The 21,995-nt window shown below is 38.5% G+C and overlaps 1 protein-coding gene across 2 annotated transcripts in view; it reads left to right on the forward strand.

Annotated features, from left to right (window-relative positions):
* Positions 1 to 498: 498 nt before the first annotated feature.
* Positions 499 to 21,995, forward strand: part of SLC12A2 (solute carrier family 12 member 2) — a 105,915-nt gene continuing 84,418 nt past the window's right edge. For both annotated transcript variants that reach the window (XM_031011045.3, XM_031011046.3), the window contains exon 1: positions 499 to 1,431. In XM_031011045.3, the coding sequence (XP_030866905.1) occupies positions 688 to 1,431 (744 nt within the window). In that variant the 5' untranslated portion in view covers positions 499 to 687. The remainder of the gene's footprint in view (positions 1,432 to 21,995) is intronic.

The raw sequence follows: 21,995 nt of genomic DNA on the forward strand, positions 1-21,995 counted from the left end.
CGCCGTCCGCAGCCCCGCTGCCTGGGCTGCAGGTCCACTGACGCGCGGCCCCTGGGTGGAGAGCGGGGAGGCGGCCTGGGAGCCCGCTCCTTTTTGCCGCAGAGCGCGGCGGGGGAGGGAGGTGAAGGCGTGGGAGGAAGGCGGCGGAAGAGGAGGTAGCCGCGCGGAGATCCTCCCGGCGACATCACTGAGGCGGAGCGCAGCCGCGCCTGCTCCCCGATCGCGCCGTTCGTGCTGCCCGCACTGCCCGAGGCCCTTTGCGGACCGGCTGGCCGCGATCTTCGCACGGGGCGCTTTTGCGTGGGGTCGCGCAGGAGCCGCGGAGGGCCGGATCGCTGAGGGAGCGTCAGCCGCGCGCCGCTGCGGGACCGCGGGTGGGCGGGCTGAGGGGCGGAGGAGCCTCCGGCCCCGCCTCCCGCGTGCTGCTGCCGGAGCCGCCGCCGCCGCCGCCGCAGCCCCGCCGAGGCTTTAAACAGCGGGGCCCGCCCCGCGCCCGCCACACTCGCGCGTTTGCTCGGCTGCCGGTGGCCTCTGTGGCCGTCCAGGCTAGCGGCGGCCCGCAGGCGGCGGGGAGAAAGACTCCCTCACCTGGTCTTGGGGCTGTGGCCACCGCCGGCCAGGGGTGCGGAGGGCGTGCTGCCGGAGACGTCCGCCGGGCTCTGCAGTTCCGCCGGTGGTCGGGCAGCTATGGAGCCGCGGCCCACGGCGCCCTCCTCCGGCGCCCCGGGACTGGCCGGGGTCGGGGAGACGCCGTCAGCCGCTGCGCTGGCCGCAGCCAGGGTGGAACTGCCCGGCACGGCTGTGCCCTCGGTGCCGGAGGATGCTGCGCCCGCGAGCCGGGACGGCGGCGGGGTCCGCGATGAGGGCCCCGCGGCGGCCGGGGACGGGCTGGGCAGACCCTTGGGGCCCACCCCGAGCCAGAGCCGTTTCCAGGTGGACCTGGTTTCCGAGAACGCCGGGCGGGCCGCTGCGGCGGCGGCGGCAGCGGCGGCGGCTGGTGCTGGGGCGGGGGCCAAGCAGACCCCCGCGGACGGGGAAGCCAGCGGCGAGAGCGAGCCGGCTAAAGGCAGCGAGGAAGCCAAGGGCCGCTTCCGCGTGAACTTCGTGGACCCAGCTGCCTCCTCGTCGGCTGAAGACAGCCTGTCAGATGCGGCCGGGGTCGGAGTCGACGGGCCCAACGTGAGCTTCCAGAACGGCGGGGACACGGTGCTGAGCGAGGGCAGCAGCCTGCACTCCGGCGGCGGCGGCGGCAGTGGGTACCATCAGCACTACTATTATGATACCCACACCAACACCTACTACCTGCGCACCTTCGGCCACAACACCATGGACGCTGTGCCCAGGATCGATCACTACCGGCACACAGCCGCGCAGCTGGGCGAGAAGCTGCTCCGGCCTAGCCTGGCGGAGCTCCACGACGAGCTGGAAAAGGTGAGCTCGCCCAGCCCTCACTTCTTCCCCAGCCCCTGGTGCATGCCGACCGCGGGATGTGGCTGCAGACTCTTCCTGAGTTGAGGTGGCGGGAGTAGTAGACGTGCACGACTTGCTGGCATCTCTGGATTCAGCTGTCAAGGGTGGAATTGCCGAGGAATGTTAACTTAATCTCTCAAAAGTTTGTAGCGGGTTTGGCTAGTTACGTGATACCGGAGGGCTGCCTCTAACAACCTTCCCCATCCAGTTAGGTATCTCGTGTGCACTTTCTTTCCCACCCACGCTTAACAGTCACCACCCCTCTGAATGACAGTAGTGTTTGTGGGCCCTTGAGAGGAGAATGTGCAGTGAGGATCTCGAGAGAGAGATTGGAGAGCACCTACCATCTGTGTCGTTTTGAAAGATTGTGTTGTGTGGCTTATGTACGCCTATTAGGGATCCCAAGAGTGGGAATGTTGCTGTTTGGAGGAAAATCTTAACAGGGTGTGTTTATGGTCTATGAGTTATTAAAGCTCAATTCTTGCAATCTTGAATATACAAAGGATCATAGAGATCTTGTCTTGGGACACGCTGTTCCTAATAATGGCATAACTCTTTTTTTTGCAGTGAAAACGTTTTGGGAGAGGTGTATATTAAAAAAAAAAAAAAAAGGGAGAGAGGCGACTCTTTAAAGAAAAAAGGGAAACAGGAGAATTGGTTTTTCTGTAGAGGATGACCAGAAAGACCTGTGGGGTCTTTGCCATAAGCAGTTACACTTTGTAAACAGAAAACCATCCCCATAAACTCATTGATTTTTGTAACTATTTTTTATGGTCACATAAGACTTATTTCTTCAGCGTTCAATGTCACTGTTTTGAGATAACATTGATGCTTTTGAGATTTCGTTAATGTTTAACTTTTTTATGAGCCGGGATTACTTGAAGTCTTCCTTTACAAGTGTGTAATGACTACATTGATGGAATTTGTGAACGCAAGAGGATGGTACCACATAGGTTGAAATGATCACAGTTTGGACAAGTTTAAATCTTGTATGTGATTTCTTTTGGATATGATTATTTGATCTCATACAGTGATTTCATACAAGACTGTACTTGTCCCAGTGTTTGATAATGTAACATTCACACAGAGGTAATTACAGAGCTCTTACAGCTTATTGATTGTTTAAAAGCCTGAGATCATTTAGCTTTAGATAATACTATTCTTGTTATTCCATTGTGGTATTTTGTCATAATCAGAAGCAAAACAATGTCTAAAACATTTTTTATTCATACTCCTGTAGTTTCTATCAAGTCTATTCTTTTTTCTTTTCAAAACTCAAAAATCATTGTAGACAAAAGTAGATATGGAGCTGGCAATTTTCATTATCTTAGGACAGTTTTACTAATGAAAATATTATACAGATATATTTTAGATTTATTTTACCAAAGCTAAGTATGTGAGCAGTAAAGTGATCTGTATTTACCCATAAGTTTTAGAAAGACATCCAATTGAAAGGTATATATGTTGAGCTTATATGCTTCCTAGGGAAGTTTTTGCTATTTTAAATTAAATTATCTCAATAACAAAGCACTTCAAGTTCTCCAAAACTTTAGATTTGTGTGTTTTTGTTTTTTGCTTGGCTTTTTGGTTCAAAGTGTCTAAAAAACAACACCTGTACTGTTAGTTGTATGGTAGTTGAAGAAATCACCCAACCTCTTAGCTTCAGCTTTTCAGGGTTATCGTGAAGATTAGAAAAAAAGCGCAATAAAAATGACCATGTTCAGTGCCTGGAAAATAATACCTAGTTGTTATTTCCCTCTTATATTGGCCCTTCAGAAGACTTTAGGATCTCAATTTTAGATTCTGTTAATTCTTACGTTATTAGATGAATGTAGTATATAAATATTATGTTCAGTTTCATTTATGCAACAGGTACTTTAATTCTTTGTAGTTTACCTTCTGCCACTCATAATCTTTATGGCCACTGTTTTATTGGCTTAACTAATAACTACATGTTGAAGATAATTTTGCTTAGAATTTTAGCAGATGGATTAAAGAAATGGGTGTTAAGTAGTACAAATATGACTATACATCACTGTCAAAAGAGGGGCAGACAGGAGGGGTTATAACAGGTTGGCTGGATCCCCAGAAGTTGTCCCTTACTCTGTCTAAATTGACTTCTACCTCTCTAACACCTTCTGTAATGTTTCTAGCCTTCAGTGAATTATAATATTTAGAATTTTTATAACACCTAATTCTAGCAGTCGATTGATTGGCATATACTCTACTTTGGTCTACTAAGTGCATAATTATCTACCATGGGACTAACTCTGTGTTGGGAACTACAGAAGAAGAAAAGAAGTAAAATACTTCAGAAACTTGTTAGGGAAAAGGACTGGATTGTCTTCCCTCCAGTTGAATTCCTTTCGTTATCCATCACTGACTTTTTAAAAGTGTTTTGTCTAGATGTCCAACTGTAGGGGAAAAGATAAATATCCTTGGTGCATCTTGCTATATTACATAGCCATTCTAGGATCAGTAGGCATGAGTTCTCCATTTATGAGTTATTGGGGAAGGGGGTATCTTAGATGTTGACAACATGCTTGTGACATTGTGGGATTATGTGGTGATTAGCAAACCAGTTACTGCTTCTGCCTAGACAGACATTAACAAAATAGTTGGACAAATAACATAGTTAATAACTGTTTTTTAAGTGTTACGAAAGAAAAGGATACTTGTAAAGATATAATAGGACCTAATTTTAATTGGGTTTTGGGAAGGCGTTTTTTTGAGAAGTATGACATTGAAGCTGAGACCTGAAGGGTAAGTTGATGATTGGGTGGAATGACAGACAGTCCTGACCAAAGGGACAGCGCACATGAAGGTAATGGGGTGAGAAAGAGTGGTATATTAACATAACTAAAAGGAGATAACTATTTTTCATTATAAATGTAGTGGGACGCTATTGAAGAATTTTGTGTGGGGTAGCCACATGATCCATTTTGTTTTTACATCTTTAGGCTCTGGGTGGAGAATGGATTGGCAGGGGCAAGAATGGAAGCAAAGAGACTCAAGTGATTACTGTGGTCTGGTTGAGAGATAGTAAAGGTTGGTGGCACAAAGGATTGGATGTGGGAGTGAGAAAGAAGCTGACTTGTAGATTTTGAACTTGAGAAACTTAATAGATGTTGGTACTGTTGCTTGAGATGAGAAATACTGGAGGAGGAATAGATTTGGTGGTTGGGAGAAGTTTGTATTTGAGGCTATTCTGTTTCAGTAGCCTATAAAGACAAAGACAACTTATTCCAAGAGTCGTGGAGGAGGCTGTGTGTGTGTGTGTGTGTGTGTGTGTGTGTGTCTGTATATAAACATATGTAAATATATATATTTACATATAAAGATTTGGTTGCTTAAGGTCATGGACTAAATTACTTAGGGAGAGTGGTAGATAAGAGAACAGAAAATAGGGTCTGGCATTGGACTTGGAGATTGTTTAAAGGTCTGTTAGAGATTGAGGAGCCATTAGCAAAGGAAATTAAGGAAGAGCTGCCATACTGTCAAATAGCCTGGAGAGCAGTGTTGGGGGAAGCTGAGAGAAAAGAGTTTTTAGAAAGGCAGAAACTCTTCAAAGCTGATGCTAGGAATTGATTTTAAAATGTATATACGTACACACACAGAGTGAAAAATCAAAGTATGGATTTTTGGCCCTACCAGAAGAAATAAAAGGTGGAGGGTAACAAAGTATTTGATGGACATCTTCAACATGTATGATGGAATGCAAGATTATCAAATGTGGAAAGTGGAGTGGTAGACAATCCATACTAGCTCCTACTGGATTTAAAGCATTATTAAAGTAGTTTTTTGTTTTTGTTTGTTTGTTTTTTTGTGTGTGTTTTACTATTTTGACCGCTAAACCATAATTTCTAATATTTTTGTTTTTAAAGGTAGCATTACCATTGCAGTTGTCCTTGGGCCAAGGCTTAGGAGCCTTTTGCTGGTGGTATGTCAAGGGTTTCTATATGATTCCTGTATTTTTGCCTTTCTCATTAACAAGGGGAAAGGTCAAGGGAGCAACTATATTGTCTTTCATGTGTCACTTTGCTTGTTGGATTTTCATTAATTCCTAAGAAATAGGTCTTAGACACATTTTACTCAAGATGAAATGAGCTAATAGAAACAGAAGAAATTGGCCAGGTGCGGTGGCTCACTCCTGTAATCCCAGCACTTTGGGAGGCTGAGGCGGGTGGATCACCTGAGGTCAGAAGTTCGAGACCAGCCTTAACAACATGGTGAAACCCTGTCTCTACTAAAAATACAAAATTAGCCAGGTGTGGTGGCGCATGCCTGTAATCCCAGCTATTTGGGTGGCTGAGGCAGGAGAATTGCTTGAACCCAGGAGGTGGAGATTGCAGTGAGCCAAGATTGCGCCATTGCACTCCAGCCTGGGCAACAAGAGCAAAACTTTGTCTCCAAAAAAAAAAGAAAGAAACACAAGAAATTGCTTAATAGCCACTTTTACAGAAAGTACAGCTGGAGGACAGGCACCATGGTAGGAGCCTGTTGTCCCAGCTGCTTGGGAGGCTGAGGCAGGAGGATTGCTTGAGCCCAGGAGTTTGAGACTGTAGTGCGCTGTGATTATGCCTGTGAACAGCCACTGCGCTTCAGCATGGGCAAAACAGCAAGACCCTGTCTAAAAAAAAATAGTAAGTAGTACAGCTCAATTTGGACTTCACATCCAGGTTTTTCTGACTTTAATGCTAGGACATAGTAGCAGCAGGTTCTTCTCTTTTTATCTTTTCTATCCCTTAGACCTGTTCTAAGATAACAAAGATGTTGAGGGGGACCCCTTGGGGATTACCACCACCATTTCTCTACCTTGAACTCCTGAGAGTTGAATGATTATATAACTGACAGAAATCAAGAGATGTGATGATGTAAATATTATTATGACTTCTTCACTAGCATCTGTATAAGTGTTTATCTTCATACAGAGAATAGGCACTTAATAAAGATTTGTTCATGGAATGTACAAATCAGGTGAGCAGTTCCTGTCACTTAACAAAGACTTTAAGTAAAACACTAAATAATTACAGAATCTCCTCTAACGGTGAGCTGCTTCTCTGAGTGGGCTGTGTTGATGCCTAGTCAAGAAATTTCACACACTATTAATCATTTCAGTGTATAGCTTTAGTCCTTGAAAGTCACCCTGAGGGAACAAGAATGTGTCTCTCGAGGGTGAGGGGAAGAGTAGAGTAGTGTCCAGAACTGGGTAAAGGTGGGACCCTGATAAGAAATATTTACATGTGGCAAAGTCAAATTTGGCTGATTTCACAGTTTTGCCAGGGGCTTTGCCCTGCTAAACCCATGCTACTTGCCATTGAAGTCAGGCTTACCCATAATACTAAATGCATTCCCCCAGGTGTACACTGACTGAAGTAGTTCTACAATGTGGCAAACAGGTAAAATTGCAGCTACTGCTTTGTTAAATAGAAAACAGCTTTTAATTTTTAGCATAAAAATTTCCTGGGTAGAAGGAAAGAAATTTTGGGATTTAAAATGTAGCAAAAAATCAGTACACTGCTAAATTGATATCTTCTCTGTGTGTATTTATGTTCATACATTTTAAAAGCCTGTGAGACTAGAATTTAAAGGACCAAAATAGAGTTTCTTGGTTCTTATGTGTGGAGTGTGTTTGCTTTCAATGATATTTCATTATATGTTACATATATATATTTGGGAAGTCTATAGTATAGTTCTATGCTGAAGTGAAATAAATGTGAACCTAGTTATTCAACAAATCCTTGTTGAACATCAACAACAACACTGTTCTAAATTCTGGGGATATAGCAGTGAACAAAACAAAGTCATGGGGCTTTCATTCTAGCGGTAGGAGACAATAAACAAAATTAAAGCAGGGCGAGGAAAATTAAAGGTGGCTAGATGATGGCTGGGTGGTGCTGTTTTAGCATTGTTAGGGAAGACCTCTGATATGTGAGCAGGCTCTAGAAAGGGGTGACCCCCATGCAGATACCAGGAAAAGAACACTCTAGGCAGAGGAGCAACAGATACCAAGACCCTGAGATGGGAGTGTGCTTGGTATGATGGAGAGACAGGGAGGTCAGCAAGACCGAATTGATGAGGCAGTGTGATAAAGTCAGGGGGTAGTGAGGACCAAATAGCGTAGAACCTTGCAGATCATGATAAAGACTTAGGATTTTACTCTGAGTGATTTAGGGGGGAAGGCGTTGTAGGGTTTTGAGCACAGATTTGACATGATCTGACTTATGTTTTCAAAATACCACGCTGATTGTTGTGTAGAGAATATACTGTAAGGGGGCAAGAGTAGAAGGCAGGAAACCAGTTAGAAGCCTACTGCAATGGTTCCATTAAGATGATAATGACTTTTACTAAGGTAGTAGTGATTGATACAATGAGAGGTGTTCAGATGCTGGATGTGTTTCAGAGGTAGAATTGTTGGGATTTGCTGATGGTTTGGATGAGGGGATGTATGGACAGAGTAATACCAGGGTTTTCCCCCTATTTAGAATGGAGTTGATATTAATGGAGAAGTCTGTGAGAAGGGTGGGTTTGGGAGATGGACTCAAGATAGGGTTTCATTCTACAAATTAGTTCTCCAATGAGGCAAACAGGTAAAATTGCAGCTACTGGTTTGTTAAATAGTAGAACTTAAGAAAACAGCTTTCATTTTTAGCGTAAAAATGTGCTTTTGCTCTTCAGGTAAAACCATGAAAACTAGTAGTCTTTCAAATACTGTACAAAGGGGTAGGGAACTAGTGGGTTGATTCCACAAAGTGAAAGCCCACTGAGGGTGAGCAACAAGGAAAATTACTTAAAATACTGAAGTTAAAAACATTAGTGGTGTCTCATTTAAACCATGAAAGCTACTGTCAGCTGAGGCCCTCCTTTGTCTTTTTCCATTTTCACTAGGATCTCTACCAACACTAGCTTAAAGCTATTATGAAAAACTTGGAGCTGGTAGAGAACTTGGGGGTTTCTAATTGGAAGAAGGGGGAAAGCCAAAAAGAAAAAATAGCTTAGTGGAATGTTGACTCTCAGCAGAAGCTAATTATGGCTAGTACACTCATAGTATCATTGGACTCAGAAATTTCCCTGCCTTAATTTTTAAAAAAATTCTGTGCTTTTTCTGAATAGTCACAAATTAGATATTCATCTAGGTTCAGAATTCTGGAAACCTGTGGGATAGTTCTTTGTTGGGTAAGTGTGAATTAGTTCTTCCATCAGTTTAGTTTCAAACAGAATTTGGTATGGTATGCTAGCCATTTTGGAGACTTTTGCAAGGGAGCGTAGGTGGTTTGGCAGGGCAGGCTTGACTATTCCAGTGGGGAAAGACTTAGAGGACCCTAATCATTAGAGACCTGCCCTTCCCATAGACTTCTCCATTAATATCAACTCCATTCTAAATAGGTATTACTCTGTCCATACATCCCCATCCAGACTATCAGCAAATCTGAACAATTATACGTTTGAAACACATCCAGTATCTCAGTACCTCTCATTGTATCAGTCACTACCACTTTGGTAAAAGCCCATTATCATCTTAATGGAACCATTGTGGTAGCCAAGATGAGAGGAAGGGGGTGATTAAAACATTTAGCTGCAATTCAAGAATTGGGCTATAGGGCTGACGGTCTTGGAAAGAGGTAGGAAACTTCACAGAGCATGTCTGGACTGAGGACCCCAGTCCCAAGTTTGGACTAACAGTTGTTGTGATTATGGCCTGTTACCATTTAAGGTCTTTATCAGTGCTGTCCGATAGAAATATAATATGAACTACATATGTCATTTAAAAAAGTAAAGAATCAGGCAAAATTAATTTATAATATACCGTATTTTATTTGACACTGTGTCTAAAACATTCATTGCAGATATAATGAATATTAAAACATTTATAATGAGATATCTCAATTTCTTTTTTTTGTACAAAGTTTGAAACCCCATGTGTTTTTCACATATAGTACAGCACATCTCAATTCAGACAAACATTTCAATGGTGTTGAAGTAGTAGCTCCCTGTGACCTTTGGTTACTATATTGGACAGTATAGATGTAAACAGTACTTTGCAGTTTGGTTCTGAGGTCCTATGATTTTCATTTTTCTTCTTGGATATTTAACTGTTCCTGTCAATAGTTTACTTCCTTTAAAGAAATTTGAGTAGCTTCTATCTGACAGAAAAAGCAGAATATTTTATTTAACTCTCATTCCTTTCCAGGTACAAGCTCTTTCCTTCCTTCCTCAGCCAGACTTGTTGAGAGTATTGTTTATAATTGCCGTCTTTCCTTCCTTACCTTTTACTCTAACTGCTGTAGTGTGGCTTCCATTTTGCATAAATAGTTCTTGTTAAAGTCACAAGTGATCTCCATTCTTATCACAAATTTCAGGAAGTTTTTGTTTTGTTCTGTTTTGTTTTGTTTTGAGCAGTGTTCAGCTTTCAAGCAGCATTTGGTGTTCTTTTGAAGTGTTTTGGTCACTTCCTTGGCTTCTTAGTTTTCCTTCTGCCTTTCTGACTCTTTCAGCCTCGCATCCTTTGCAGTTGCCTCCTTCTCTAACCTGAACATCCTCAAGGCTTTATTTGGACTTTTCTCCTTCCTTGTTCGTCTTTTTTCTCTCCTTATGCTACATCATCTGTAGTCCAATGACTCCCGAAATTTCGTCTTCTACCCCCACTCCTCTGAGTTCTGGGTATCCAATGCTTGCTTGACATTTTTGTTTTATGTCTCAAAGATAACTCAAGCTCACAAACTTAGTATTTCTTCCCATTCCCTCCAGAAACAAAAATCCAGGCCCTCTGCCAGTATGTGCTATATCTCTCGGAATGGTACCACTATTCATCATACTGCAAAAGTGAGAAAGCTATTAGTCATCCTTGACACTTTTCTCTCATTCCCCCATCCAATCACTGAGTTCTGTCAACTTGAATTTCTAAATATTCTTTTCATCTAAGCTGCTACCATCCTATTAGGTTGGTGTAAAAGTAATTGCATTTTTTGACATTGAAAGTAATGCCAAAAACCGCAATGACTTTTGCACCAACAAAGCTGCAGCAATAGCCTTGTAACTGGGCTTCTCATATTCACTGTGCTTTCCCATCACTATTGTGCCCAAAACAAAACTGATCATTGTTGCCCAATGCTCCCTGCATTGTCTATTTCTGGTTTGTCTCTTCTTCAGTGTTTCACTTACTCAGTGGCACAATAATTCTTTGGTCATGTGGCCTTTGTACATGGTACTCTCCATGGACTCTTCCTCTCCCTTCCACCATTCCATACACCTGCTGTTAACTTTCAGTTTAAGATTTCACCTCAGTCCTTATTTCTTTTGAGAGGAGGCCTTCATCCTCCAGTCTAGAACAAACTCATTTTCCCTTAATGGCTTTAGTTAGTGGTAGTATATCTATTAACGTGGTTGCTTGAGTCAACTTAAGCTAACTTCAAGCTCCATGAGAAGCTGACTTTGTGATTGATCACCATTATGTCCTTTGCTATCTAGTATAGGCCTGACACAGTAGACCCTCAATCGATACATATTGAATAATAGGCCTAATTCTTTACATATTAATGTGGTACAAAAGAATCTTACCTACCTTATATCTGTTGTCTAGATTCTCTAAAGAATGTTTGGCAGAGAAATTGCCCTGTTTTGCGTATGTGGTGTTTAAGACCCAAAAGAACTAAATGACCTGTCCAGAATCATAGACATGCAGAGCTAGCATTGGAAATTGGGGCAGGCATTACTGAGTCTCAGTTGGCATTCATTTCAATATCCTACAGTTTAATACTGCATAAGCTCTTGTTATTTTGGTGACTTTTTTTTGTTTTTTAAATACTCATGACAAATGTTTTTATATCCATTGAATATAAAATAGAAAAGATTTAGGCTGCAGAGTTCTAGTGTATGGATGTATCTCTTCCTAGTAGAAAAATGTTCAAAAAATTAAGAATAAGAAAGTTTCTTATACATGGAATCTTAGTTTTTTGTATTTCCTCTGCCATCCCCTGTCCATATCTTCCAAAAGTATGATATAAATTTTTAAATGTAATATGGGTTGTACTTTCCAGTAACTCGTAACTTGTGGTTGTTAAATTTAACTTTAAATTAACATTGTGTTAAAAATTCAGTTCTTCAGTTACTTGAGTCACATTTTAAGTACTTAATAACCACATTTGGCTAGTTGTTATCATTGGACAATTGAGATACCAAAGATTTCCATCATCACAGAAAGATATATTAGATAGTGCTGTCAAGGGAGGTGATATCTAAAATAACTCTTTTCCTTCATTCATTCATTCTTTTCTTAATTCCTTTTCTTCCACATTAGTCACTACTAGTTTAAAGTCATTAGAGAGTCTAATGTTCTTCTAATTTTGCGTAGGATCCTTCCTTAAATAAAAGTGTCTGGAACATTAGGTTCTCAATGAAGTGTTTCAATCAATGGAATCTGTTTTCTTTGTGAGAGTGGAGATTTGGGTCTTTAAAGGCCTGTGAATAATTTAATATTGTATTGTTAGAAATGTTAGTTTCCAAAGCATTCTTAAGTACATATCTGCATTTGGTCTTCAGTCTCAGGAGCAGGTGGGTTTTTTTAGAAGGTCCTGGAGTAACAGTCTCATTTTGCAAGGCTGTAGTTTGTCTTCAAGATAATACCTGGTAGGGCAGAATCTTTTTGAAACCAGGTCTCGGTATCCCTATTTTTTTCTTTTGGACCAGTGATTCCAAAATTTCTAAAAGAACCACCTGGGGAAAAATGGCTGTTTCCCATTTCCCAAAGAATATGTGCAGTGTTTTGTTTTTATAAACAGGCAAAGTATGTTTTATTCAACCTCTTAGAGCAAGTTTGACCACCTTACAGCCTGCGGGCCACATGTGGCCCAGGACAGCTTTGAATGTGGCCCAACACAAATTTGTAAACTTTCTTAAAACATTATGAAATTTTTTTTGCAATTAAAAAAAAAACTCATTAGCTATTATTAATGTTAGTGTATTTTATGTGTGGCCTAAGCCAATTCTTCCGTTATGGCCAAGGGAAGTCAAAAGATTGGATACTCCTGTCTTAGAGTATTTGTGGTTTTTAGAGTTTTCCTGGGGATTCTTAGAGAGGCTGGTTTGAGAATTGGTGACCTAGACCATGTTGAGTCTTTGATTACCGTATTGAGAGTACAGTCATTTGTTTTCATTGATGTGCTGATTCTCAATTTTGAAATACCCTGATATTGACAAGTACTATCTATCAAAGTTCTGGCTTTAACTGTTAGATAACTGTATACTGAATTAAATTAAGTTGTCAGTTATTAAACATCTGATAGGTTTCAGGAGTTTTCTGTAACCTGGGCACAACAACCTTGCAAGCTAGGTAGTTGACAGATGGACAGACTCAGAAGCTAGTATCAACTTGTAAGTGGTAAACACTGGATATTAGGAAAGGTAATAGGTATTAATACCTAATTATTTAGTAGCAGACACTGGATATTAGGAAAGATGAGGTATTAGGAAAAACATCTATGTTTTTACTCATTAAGTATGAACAAAACATGGTTATGTTGCTATTAAGAGTCCTATTCAAATGCTGTAGGGATATCAGACATACAAGTACTAAGTGATAAGTTTGAATCCTGATGAGTTATTGCAGAATAGTTGGGTCTAGATATTAACCTCTTTTTTATAAAACCTAATGGTTTCGGGCATAACTTATCAGACTTGATATTTTAGAAACTAATGTTATGGCAAATAACTCTTTATAGGAAGATTTTTTTCTTTGAAAATTAAAATGTGAATTTGCTTTTTGTTTAATCACCAATTTGAATCTCATTATTTTAGTTTAAAATAAAACCGTCATTAGAATTGTGTACTGAGAGCATTTGCAAGTAAGTATTTTAAAAGAGAAATGTTTTCTGGCAAAGCTGGTCAGGACATAGCCTCAGTACTAACTTACCTATAAATTTCTAGAGATTTGCCTAAGGTTGGGTTTAGAGAAAATATTAGACTGCCTCTCCTGTATCAATCCCAATTATCAGGCAGATTTGCTGATCAGAAACAAATTTAAGAAAGGTAATTAAGCAAAATAACAGCAATAACAACAAATAGGCATTCATAATAAACGGCTTTGTGGTATCTTGCAGGAACAGAAGATAAGAAAATCATGAAAAGCAGAAACAAAGTTCTCAGAAAATAGCAGTCTGTAATAACCCTTTAGATATAAGGACAGGACCTGAATTTCAATCATTATAACATCTTCATCTAGCATAAATGCTAAGGAAATTAACAATGTTTTAAATCTCAATACAAAAAAAGAGTCAGTGAACTATACAATTTTGGAAAATTTCAGTCTCAAGCCTTCCTAGAATATTAGATTTTAAGAGTCTGAGGATTAACCTTTTTCAAAACCAACACTTTAAAATTTTATTCAAAGAGTTTCATTGTACTTTGCTTATTTCAAATGTTTATTGTTTCATGAGGAAGAGAAAGTAATATAGAAAGTTTGAGAAATAGGGAAGGTAACTTAAATATCTCAGACCCTTAACCTTTTTGCATTTCTGTGCATTTTTAAACTAAAATTTTATGTCCTACTTTCTCTATCTAGCATTAAGCAACATTAGTAAATAATCAGTTTCCTATGCTGCCTATAGAATATTCATATAGTTATAATACTTTAAAGTATATGTACCATAACTTGCCATTTCATGCTCTTTGTATACTTATTAGTCCATTTACATTTATTGTGATTTGGTTGTAATTAGGCGTGACGTCGTGTTGTTTTCTATTACCTGTTTTTTGTTTCTCGAATTATTCTTTCCTGCCATTTTTTTTGCTAAGATTTTTTAGCATTTAATTTAATTCTTCTGTTGAATTTCTAGTTATATATCTTTGCATTATTTTTTAGTGGTTACTTTGAATATCATTGAATTTCTTCAGCTGAAATATAGGAATTTTAAAACAGTACTTTCTCTTTCCTTAGTGCTCTTGTCATCTAGATGATAAACTTGTTGTTCTTGTTGCTTTCAATAGTTACATGGCTTTAAAAAACAGATAAAAGAAAAATATGTATGGTTTTTAAATATTTTCATTTATATTCATTCTTTTTTATTTATCAGATTGCTTCCCTTCCTTGGGCACTTCTTGTAATGGAGGTCAGTTGGCAACAAGTTCTCTTAGTTTTTTTTTATCTAAACATGTCTTTATTTTACTGGAGTTTTGAAGGATAGTTTTGCTGGATATAGAATTCTTAGTTGACAGCTTTCTTCTTTCAGCCTTTTCAGTATGCCATTTCAATGTCTTCTGGCCTTTGGTGTTTCTGGTAAGAAGTCAGCCAACTGTGTAAGATGTTATTTTTCTCATTGCTTTCCAGATTTTCTCTTTACCTTTGGCTTTCAGCAGTTTGTGCTTCGAGAGTTTCTCTATTTGTGTATCCTTTGTCAGTTTGTTAAGTTTCTTGAATCTGTACGTTGATGTTTTTCACTCTTCCTTCTTCTGCCATTTCCATTCTGCTATTAAGTCCACCTAGTGAATTTTTCATTTCAAAATTTTTTTCATGAATTTCTCTAAAAATTTATTCCAGGTCTAGAATTTCTAACTTTTAAAATATAGTTTTCATTTCTCTATTAGATTCCATCTCTGTTACTCATTGATATATTTACCTTTGCTTTTGTTTAACATATTTATTGCAGCTGTTTTTGGAGTATTTGTCTCCTGAATTTAACATATGGGCCACATGGAGGAAGTTTCTAATGACTGCTTGTTTTTTTTTTTTTTTCTTGAGTGTGTGTTACATTTTCCTGTTTGTTTGGATGTCTAGCAGTTTTTTATATGGAAACTGGCCATGCAGATACTACGGGTTTTGGGGTTGGTTTTAAAAATATTTTTCTGAAAATTATTGTTGGGTTTTTTTTGGTTGTTGTTCTAAAAGGCACTTTTTATCTAGGCTCAAACTGCAGACTTCCACCCCCATCCACTCCTCTCCCCATACAATAGCTGATATCTCTGTTCTGTATTTTATGGTTTCCAGCTACTTATTTTTAGGTTGGCCCCTGGGAAGTCTCCCCTACATTTGTGTAATTTGGTGGCCAGCAGAGATTCGGGGGCTTACCCTTGCCATCATTATACTTTTTCTAAAGATTTTCACTTAATTTCCAATTCCTCTGTTGACTTTGGGCTCTATTTCCTGATATTTCAAGTTAGTAGGGCTTTACTCTCAGCCATTTAAGCTATCCACAGTTGAGAAAGGCTCTCAGTTAAGAAGCAGCAAAGTCAGGGATCTGACAAAAATGCAGCTGCATCTATCATGAGTATTTTCTTTCCTGTCTTTGCTTCTTTTTCATTTACTCTGGTTTCTTTTCCATGCACATACAGTCGTATGTTGCTTGACAACTGGGATACTTTAGAGAAACACATTATTAGGTGATTTTGTCATTTTGCATAATGATACAAACCTGGAGAGCATATTCCACTACACACCTAGGCTATATGGTGTAGCCTGTTGCTTCTAGGCTACAAATCTGTACAGCATGTTACTGTACATGGTTGGAACATAATGGTAAGTATTTACATATTCACACATAGAAACCTAAACAGTAAAAATACAATATAAAAGATAAAATGGTACACCTGTGTAGGATACTTACTATCGAATGGAGCTTGCAGGACTAGAAGTTACTCTGAGTGAATGTGAAGGCCTAACACATTACTGTACACTACTATAGACTTACAAACACTGTAAACTTAGGCTACATTAAATTTATTTAAAAAATATTTTTCAATAATAAATTAACCTCAGCTTGTTTTAACTTTTTACTTTATAAACTTTTAGATTGTTTGAAACTTTTTGACACTTTTGTAATAACATTTGGCTTAAAACACAGACATATTGTACAAGAGTATTTTCTTTGTATCCTTGTTCTACAAACCTTTTTCTATTTTTTAAAATTTTATGTTTGTTTCTTTTAAACATCTATTTTTTTGTTAAAAAGGAAGACACAAGCACACACATTAGCCTAAGCCTATAAAGGTTCAAGATCATCCATATCACTTTCACCCCCACACCTTGTCCCATTAGAAGGTCTTCAAGCACTATAACACGTGGAGCTGTCATTTCCTATAATAACAGTATACATTCCTTCTTCTGGAATACCTTCTGAAGTATCTGCCTGAGGCTGTTTTACAGTTATTATTTTTTTTAAGTAAGTAGAAGTAAGCTGTAAAACAATAATAAAGATTGTAAGTACATAAACCGGTAACATATTTATTATTGTTATCAAGTGTTATATACTGTGAATAATTATATCCGCTATACTTTTATATTACTGTCAGCTTAGAAGGTTTGTTTATTCCAGCATCACCACAAACTCATGAGAAATGCATCACACTGTGCTCTTACAATGGCTACCACGTCAGTAGGAGAGGAATGTTTTAGCTCCATTATAATCTTATGGGACTACTGTATATGCAGTTCATTGTTGACAGAAACATCATTATGTAGCACTCGAGGAATTTAACTCTTGGCATTTCTACTTAATAGTTTGTGGGACATCTAGGAAAAGGACTTCACCTCTGACCCTCAGTTTCCTTATATGAAAAATGGGAAAGGTGACAGAGCTGGAGTGTCCCTAATCTGAAATGCTCCAAAATCTAAAACTTTTTGAGTGCTGACATGGTGCTTAAAGGAACTGCACATTGGAGCATTTTGGATTAGGGATGCTGAACTCCAGTAGATATAATGCAAATATTCCAAAATCTGAAAATATCTGAAATATGAAACACTTCTGGTCCCATGCATTTTGGACAAGGGATACTTAACCAGTATTCACAGTGAGAAGTATCAAATTCCTGTGAGAAATACATGAAAAATCAAGTGTATCTTATGTAGCCAGGTGTATACTAAAATGTAGTTTTTAATTACATGGTTCTTGATACATACTGCTTTTCCAGTGTTTTACCCATTTATGATGCTACTAGACATATACTTCTCTATCTTCTTACCAACTTTTGGTTCATCTTTAAAATAATTTGAAATAGAAATTGTACAGTTACTAATTGATACTGGAAGGTGTAAGTTTTCTGGTACTCGAATTAAAATGTTTTCAAGCTTTTAGTTTATTGACATTAGCAAGTTGTGTGGAATCTGAAGCAATGCTATTTCTAATGCATTCTGTTGTAACTCAGTCTTGAATGGTTAGTAAAGAACATGATGGGCTAGGTAGAGGACTGAATTCTTTGTAATCAGCAGTTCTGACTTGGTTCATTGTAAAGTCACATGGTCACACCATCCACTTTTATCTGTGGCACTTGAGTTTTGAGCTTTGCATTAATACCACTGGATATTAATAGAGCATTGTTAACCAGAGCAGATTGGATTCCTGTAAAACAATACTTTGTTTTGAAAGAGTAGTCTGTATGGGGAGCATTACACTGAATACACCAATCACCGACAGCACGGATAGGAAATGTTGGTAGCTTTAGGATGATATAATTGGCCAGTACTTGATTAAAAAAAATTGTTAAAACAATTGTTAGAATAAAACCGGCCACTTTGGGGTCAAAATTTGCATATGTATGCACATATTTTTAGTTGCTAAATCACCTATGATTCATGATAGTAATTTAACACTTGGACTTACCTTAGTATTAAGCAGATGCTGTTAAACCATATAAGAAATTTTGATCTTTAACGTATCTTTAAAAACATTTTAATTCAGAAGTTTGTAGGGTGTAAATAAATGGCATTTTTAGGTGGACTTTAACATTTTTGAAATATAATTTTGGGTTTATTTAAATCAACAATAAGCTACTTGTCAAGAAAGTAATACACTTTTGTATGTTAACAGTGCCCTAAAATAAAGATCCCCACTCTGCTGGCTGTCATTAACTATTATTTAATTTGCTGAAATAATGCTATGCCCAGAAGTTTTGTTTCTGTTCTCAGACTAGGCAATCTCATATTAACCCTAGGCGTTCCTTTTGTAAAGTGTGTATCAGTGCCACTAAGGCAAATAGGAAAGAGTTTATCATTTATTAAATTTTTAGTGTCAGAGAAGTTGTGAAACACTTCTAGTACTGTGAACATTGGTCATTAAAGCCACGTTCTTGTGCTATACTGTGTTGGCTTGGCAGATGGTGTGGGTGATAAATCCTTTAACACCACCATGTGGAATGGTGATTTCATATTTGTATGCAAAAGTCCTTTTTTTAAAGTCTTTTAGAGGTAATCTTAAACTCTGCCAATATCAAATTATAAGAAGCTATGTAGTAGAGTCTAGATTATTAATGTTTTACAGTATTTATTTTTATGTATTTTTTTCAACATCCAGTTTTCAGCTCACAGTATGGGCAGTTGCAATAGTAGATCACTTATTTGTTTATAATAACAGCTAAAATTTATTGAGCTCTTACTTTATTAATGTCAGGCAGTGTACTAAACATTTAACACATTTTCTCATTTAATGTTATTAAAGTATTTTTTATTGTGGAATCTAAAAAGAACATAAAATACAAATGTATAACGTAAGTTATCAAGTGAACATCTGTGTAATCACCACCCAGATCAAGAAATAGAATGTTGCTGGCACCCTAGAAATTCTCTGTGCACCCCCTTCTGATTCCTCCACAAAATAGCCACTACCCTGACTTATGGTGATCACTTCTTTGCGTATTGGTGTTATTTTTTATAATGATTTTTGTCACCATTATGTATTCCTGAAGACTATTAGTCAGTTTTTCCTGCTTTAAAAATGTATGTAAATGGAATCGTATAGCATATTTTCAATCTGACATCTTTTGTTCACTCTTAGTTTGTAACACTCATTTATACTGTGTCTTTCTGTAATTCACCCCCCCCTGTTTGGTTTTGTTTTTTTTTTTGAGATCGTCTCACTCTGTTGCCCAGGCTGGAGTGCAGTGGTGTGATCACAGCTCAGTGCAGCCTCAACCTCCTGGGCTCAAGTTATCCTCTGGCCTCAGCCTCCCAAGTAGCTGAGACTACAGGCACGTGCCACCATGCCTGGCTAACTTTTTTTTTTTTGTATTATTTATTGAAATGGGGTTTCACCTTTGTTGCCCAAGCTGGTATTGAACTCCTGAGCTCAAGCGATCCACTGGCCTTGGCCTCCCAAAGTGCTGTGATTACAGGCATGAGCCACTGTGCCCACCCCTTCATTTATTCATTTCAATTGCTATTTTCTTCGATTGTATGAATATACTACAGTTTCTTTATTCTGCAGTTAAGGATGTTTGTGATGTTTCTAGTTTTTGGCAATTTTAAACAGTGCTGATATGAACATTTTTATACAAGTATCTTGCTTCATAGAAGTATTGTATATCTCTAAGGATATGCTGAGGAGTAGAATTGCTGGGTTAAAGGTGTGCATTTTTTCAACTTGAAAATAATGCCCAAACTTTTCTTTCAGAATTGTTTTAACAGTTTATATTCTCACCAGGATCATATGAGAGTTTTTGTGTTCTGTACAATTATTGTATTTTCTCACTTCGTCTTCTCAGACAGTACGGAGTGGATAATATCCCCATTTCGCATATGTCGGAACTGAGGACCAGAGGGATTAAATAACTTGCCAAAGCACACATTACTAGTGAGTAGCAGAGCTGGGATTTGAGCCTATCTCTGACTTGAGAACAGACACTCATTTTGCTCTACTATTTCAGAACATTATTTGGAAAACAGATTCCTCATGAAAGCTCAATATTCATTTACCATATCTTTGATAAAAATGACAGGAAAGGTCTGTGCTGTTGTGGACCTTCCATTTTAATACTTACTGAGGGAGTGCACAGATTACAAAACACCAAGTAAATAAAAAAGATAATTACAGAGTATGATATGTGTCATGAAAGAAATAAACGGGACTAAGAAGAAACAATATGTTAGGTGTTTTGGGAAGAAGAAGGCTGCATTTAAACTAAGACCTAAAGGATGAGAAAGAGCCAGCCATCTTCAAAGTGCATTTAACAGGCAGAGGGAAAGGCAAGCCAAAAGTCCCTCAGGAGAAAATACTTTAAAACCAGTATTTCAGCAAAAGAACATTATATCAAATTAAACATTTTAGTTAGAACCCTCAATTATCTAACTTAAAGGATAAGAGTTTGGGGTATTATAAAATTCAAGGAAAATTAAATAGGAAAGTGGTCTATGGAAAAAAATAGAAATGTCACTTCTATAACAGTCAGACTAATATTTGCCTTTTCTTTAATCATGTCAAAATTTACTATGTGTGGTAACAACATATTTATGACAGATCGAAAGAATTCCTTGGGATAACATTATTTTTCAAGGCTTCCTGAAAAAGGCATGGATGTATGGAAACCCAGGGGTCCAGAGGTTGCAGTGGGAAAGTATCTAAGGGAAGAAAGAACCTAGTTTGACCTGGAACATTGATTAAAAGGAGATGCTATCTTGAGCAGCTAATGAGGATTTTTTAATTGGAAAAAATCCTAGATAATGTAGAAACCGAATGATTGGCCTATTTTACCAGCCCTCTCTACCAGAATAGCCTCCAAATAAACTTCCAAAGTTAAATAACACAAAACTCTATCTAGTACACAATTTCATACTTAAAACATTTGAATCCGGGTGTGGTGGCTTGTACCTGTAATCCCAGCACTTTGGGAGGCCCAGGCGGGCAGATCACTTGAGGTCAGGAAAGTTAGAGACCAGCCAGGCCAACATGGTGAAACCTGTCTGTACTAAAAATACAAAATTAGCCGGACGTGGTGGCAGGCACCTGTAATCCCAGCTACTTGGGAGGCTGAGGCAGGAGCATCACTTGAACCCAGGAGGCAGAGGTTGCAGTGAGCCCAGATCGTGCCATTGCACTCTAGCCTGGGCGACAGAGCAAGACTCCATCTCAAAAAAAAAATATATATATATAGATATCTATATCTATATATATATGTGTATATATATATATCTATATATAATATATATATCTATATATAATATATATATCTATATATCTATATCTATGTATATCTATATATATAATAGGTATGCTTTCTCAGATGGATTTTCTGGACACTATAGCAATTCTTCTTTAAAGGTAGTCTGGTACAGCTGTTTGTAACAATCCTGTATAGCAGTTTCATAGATGCTGTATACCCTGGGAGGTATTTCTACAAAGTACAGAATTTTAAAAATCTCCTCTGGAGCTATACAGTGCAGAACTTCTGCTGTCGTTTTTATGAGGACCATGTTAGAAGCCCTTAGCTTCTGTAGATTTGGGAACAAAGGAATGAGGGAAATAGATACCTAAAAATAGATAATCTAAAATAATTTACCTTGACTCATTATAATATGTGGAATTCTATCATTTGGAAAATGGTTAAGTGTTTTCACTGAAACCATCAGGAATTTAAAACTAGATCCAAAAAGAAAAATTTCCCTCTCCATTTTGACAGAAGTCACTGTTTATAGTATATTGACAAGTTCTTTTTATCTTTTGGTGAGGATTAGAATAGTAAATGTAATGAAACATCCTAAGTGGTAAGATCAATATTTTATATCCAGGGCTGAAACTCACAAAAGAGGGCTGAACCTAAGCCGTCACTTA

Source organism: Gorilla gorilla, chromosome 4 (genome assembly GCF_029281585.2).
Source record: "Gorilla gorilla gorilla isolate KB3781 chromosome 4, NHGRI_mGorGor1-v2.1_pri, whole genome shotgun sequence".
Classification (NCBI taxonomy): Eukaryota; Metazoa; Chordata; class Mammalia; order Primates; family Hominidae; genus Gorilla; species Gorilla gorilla.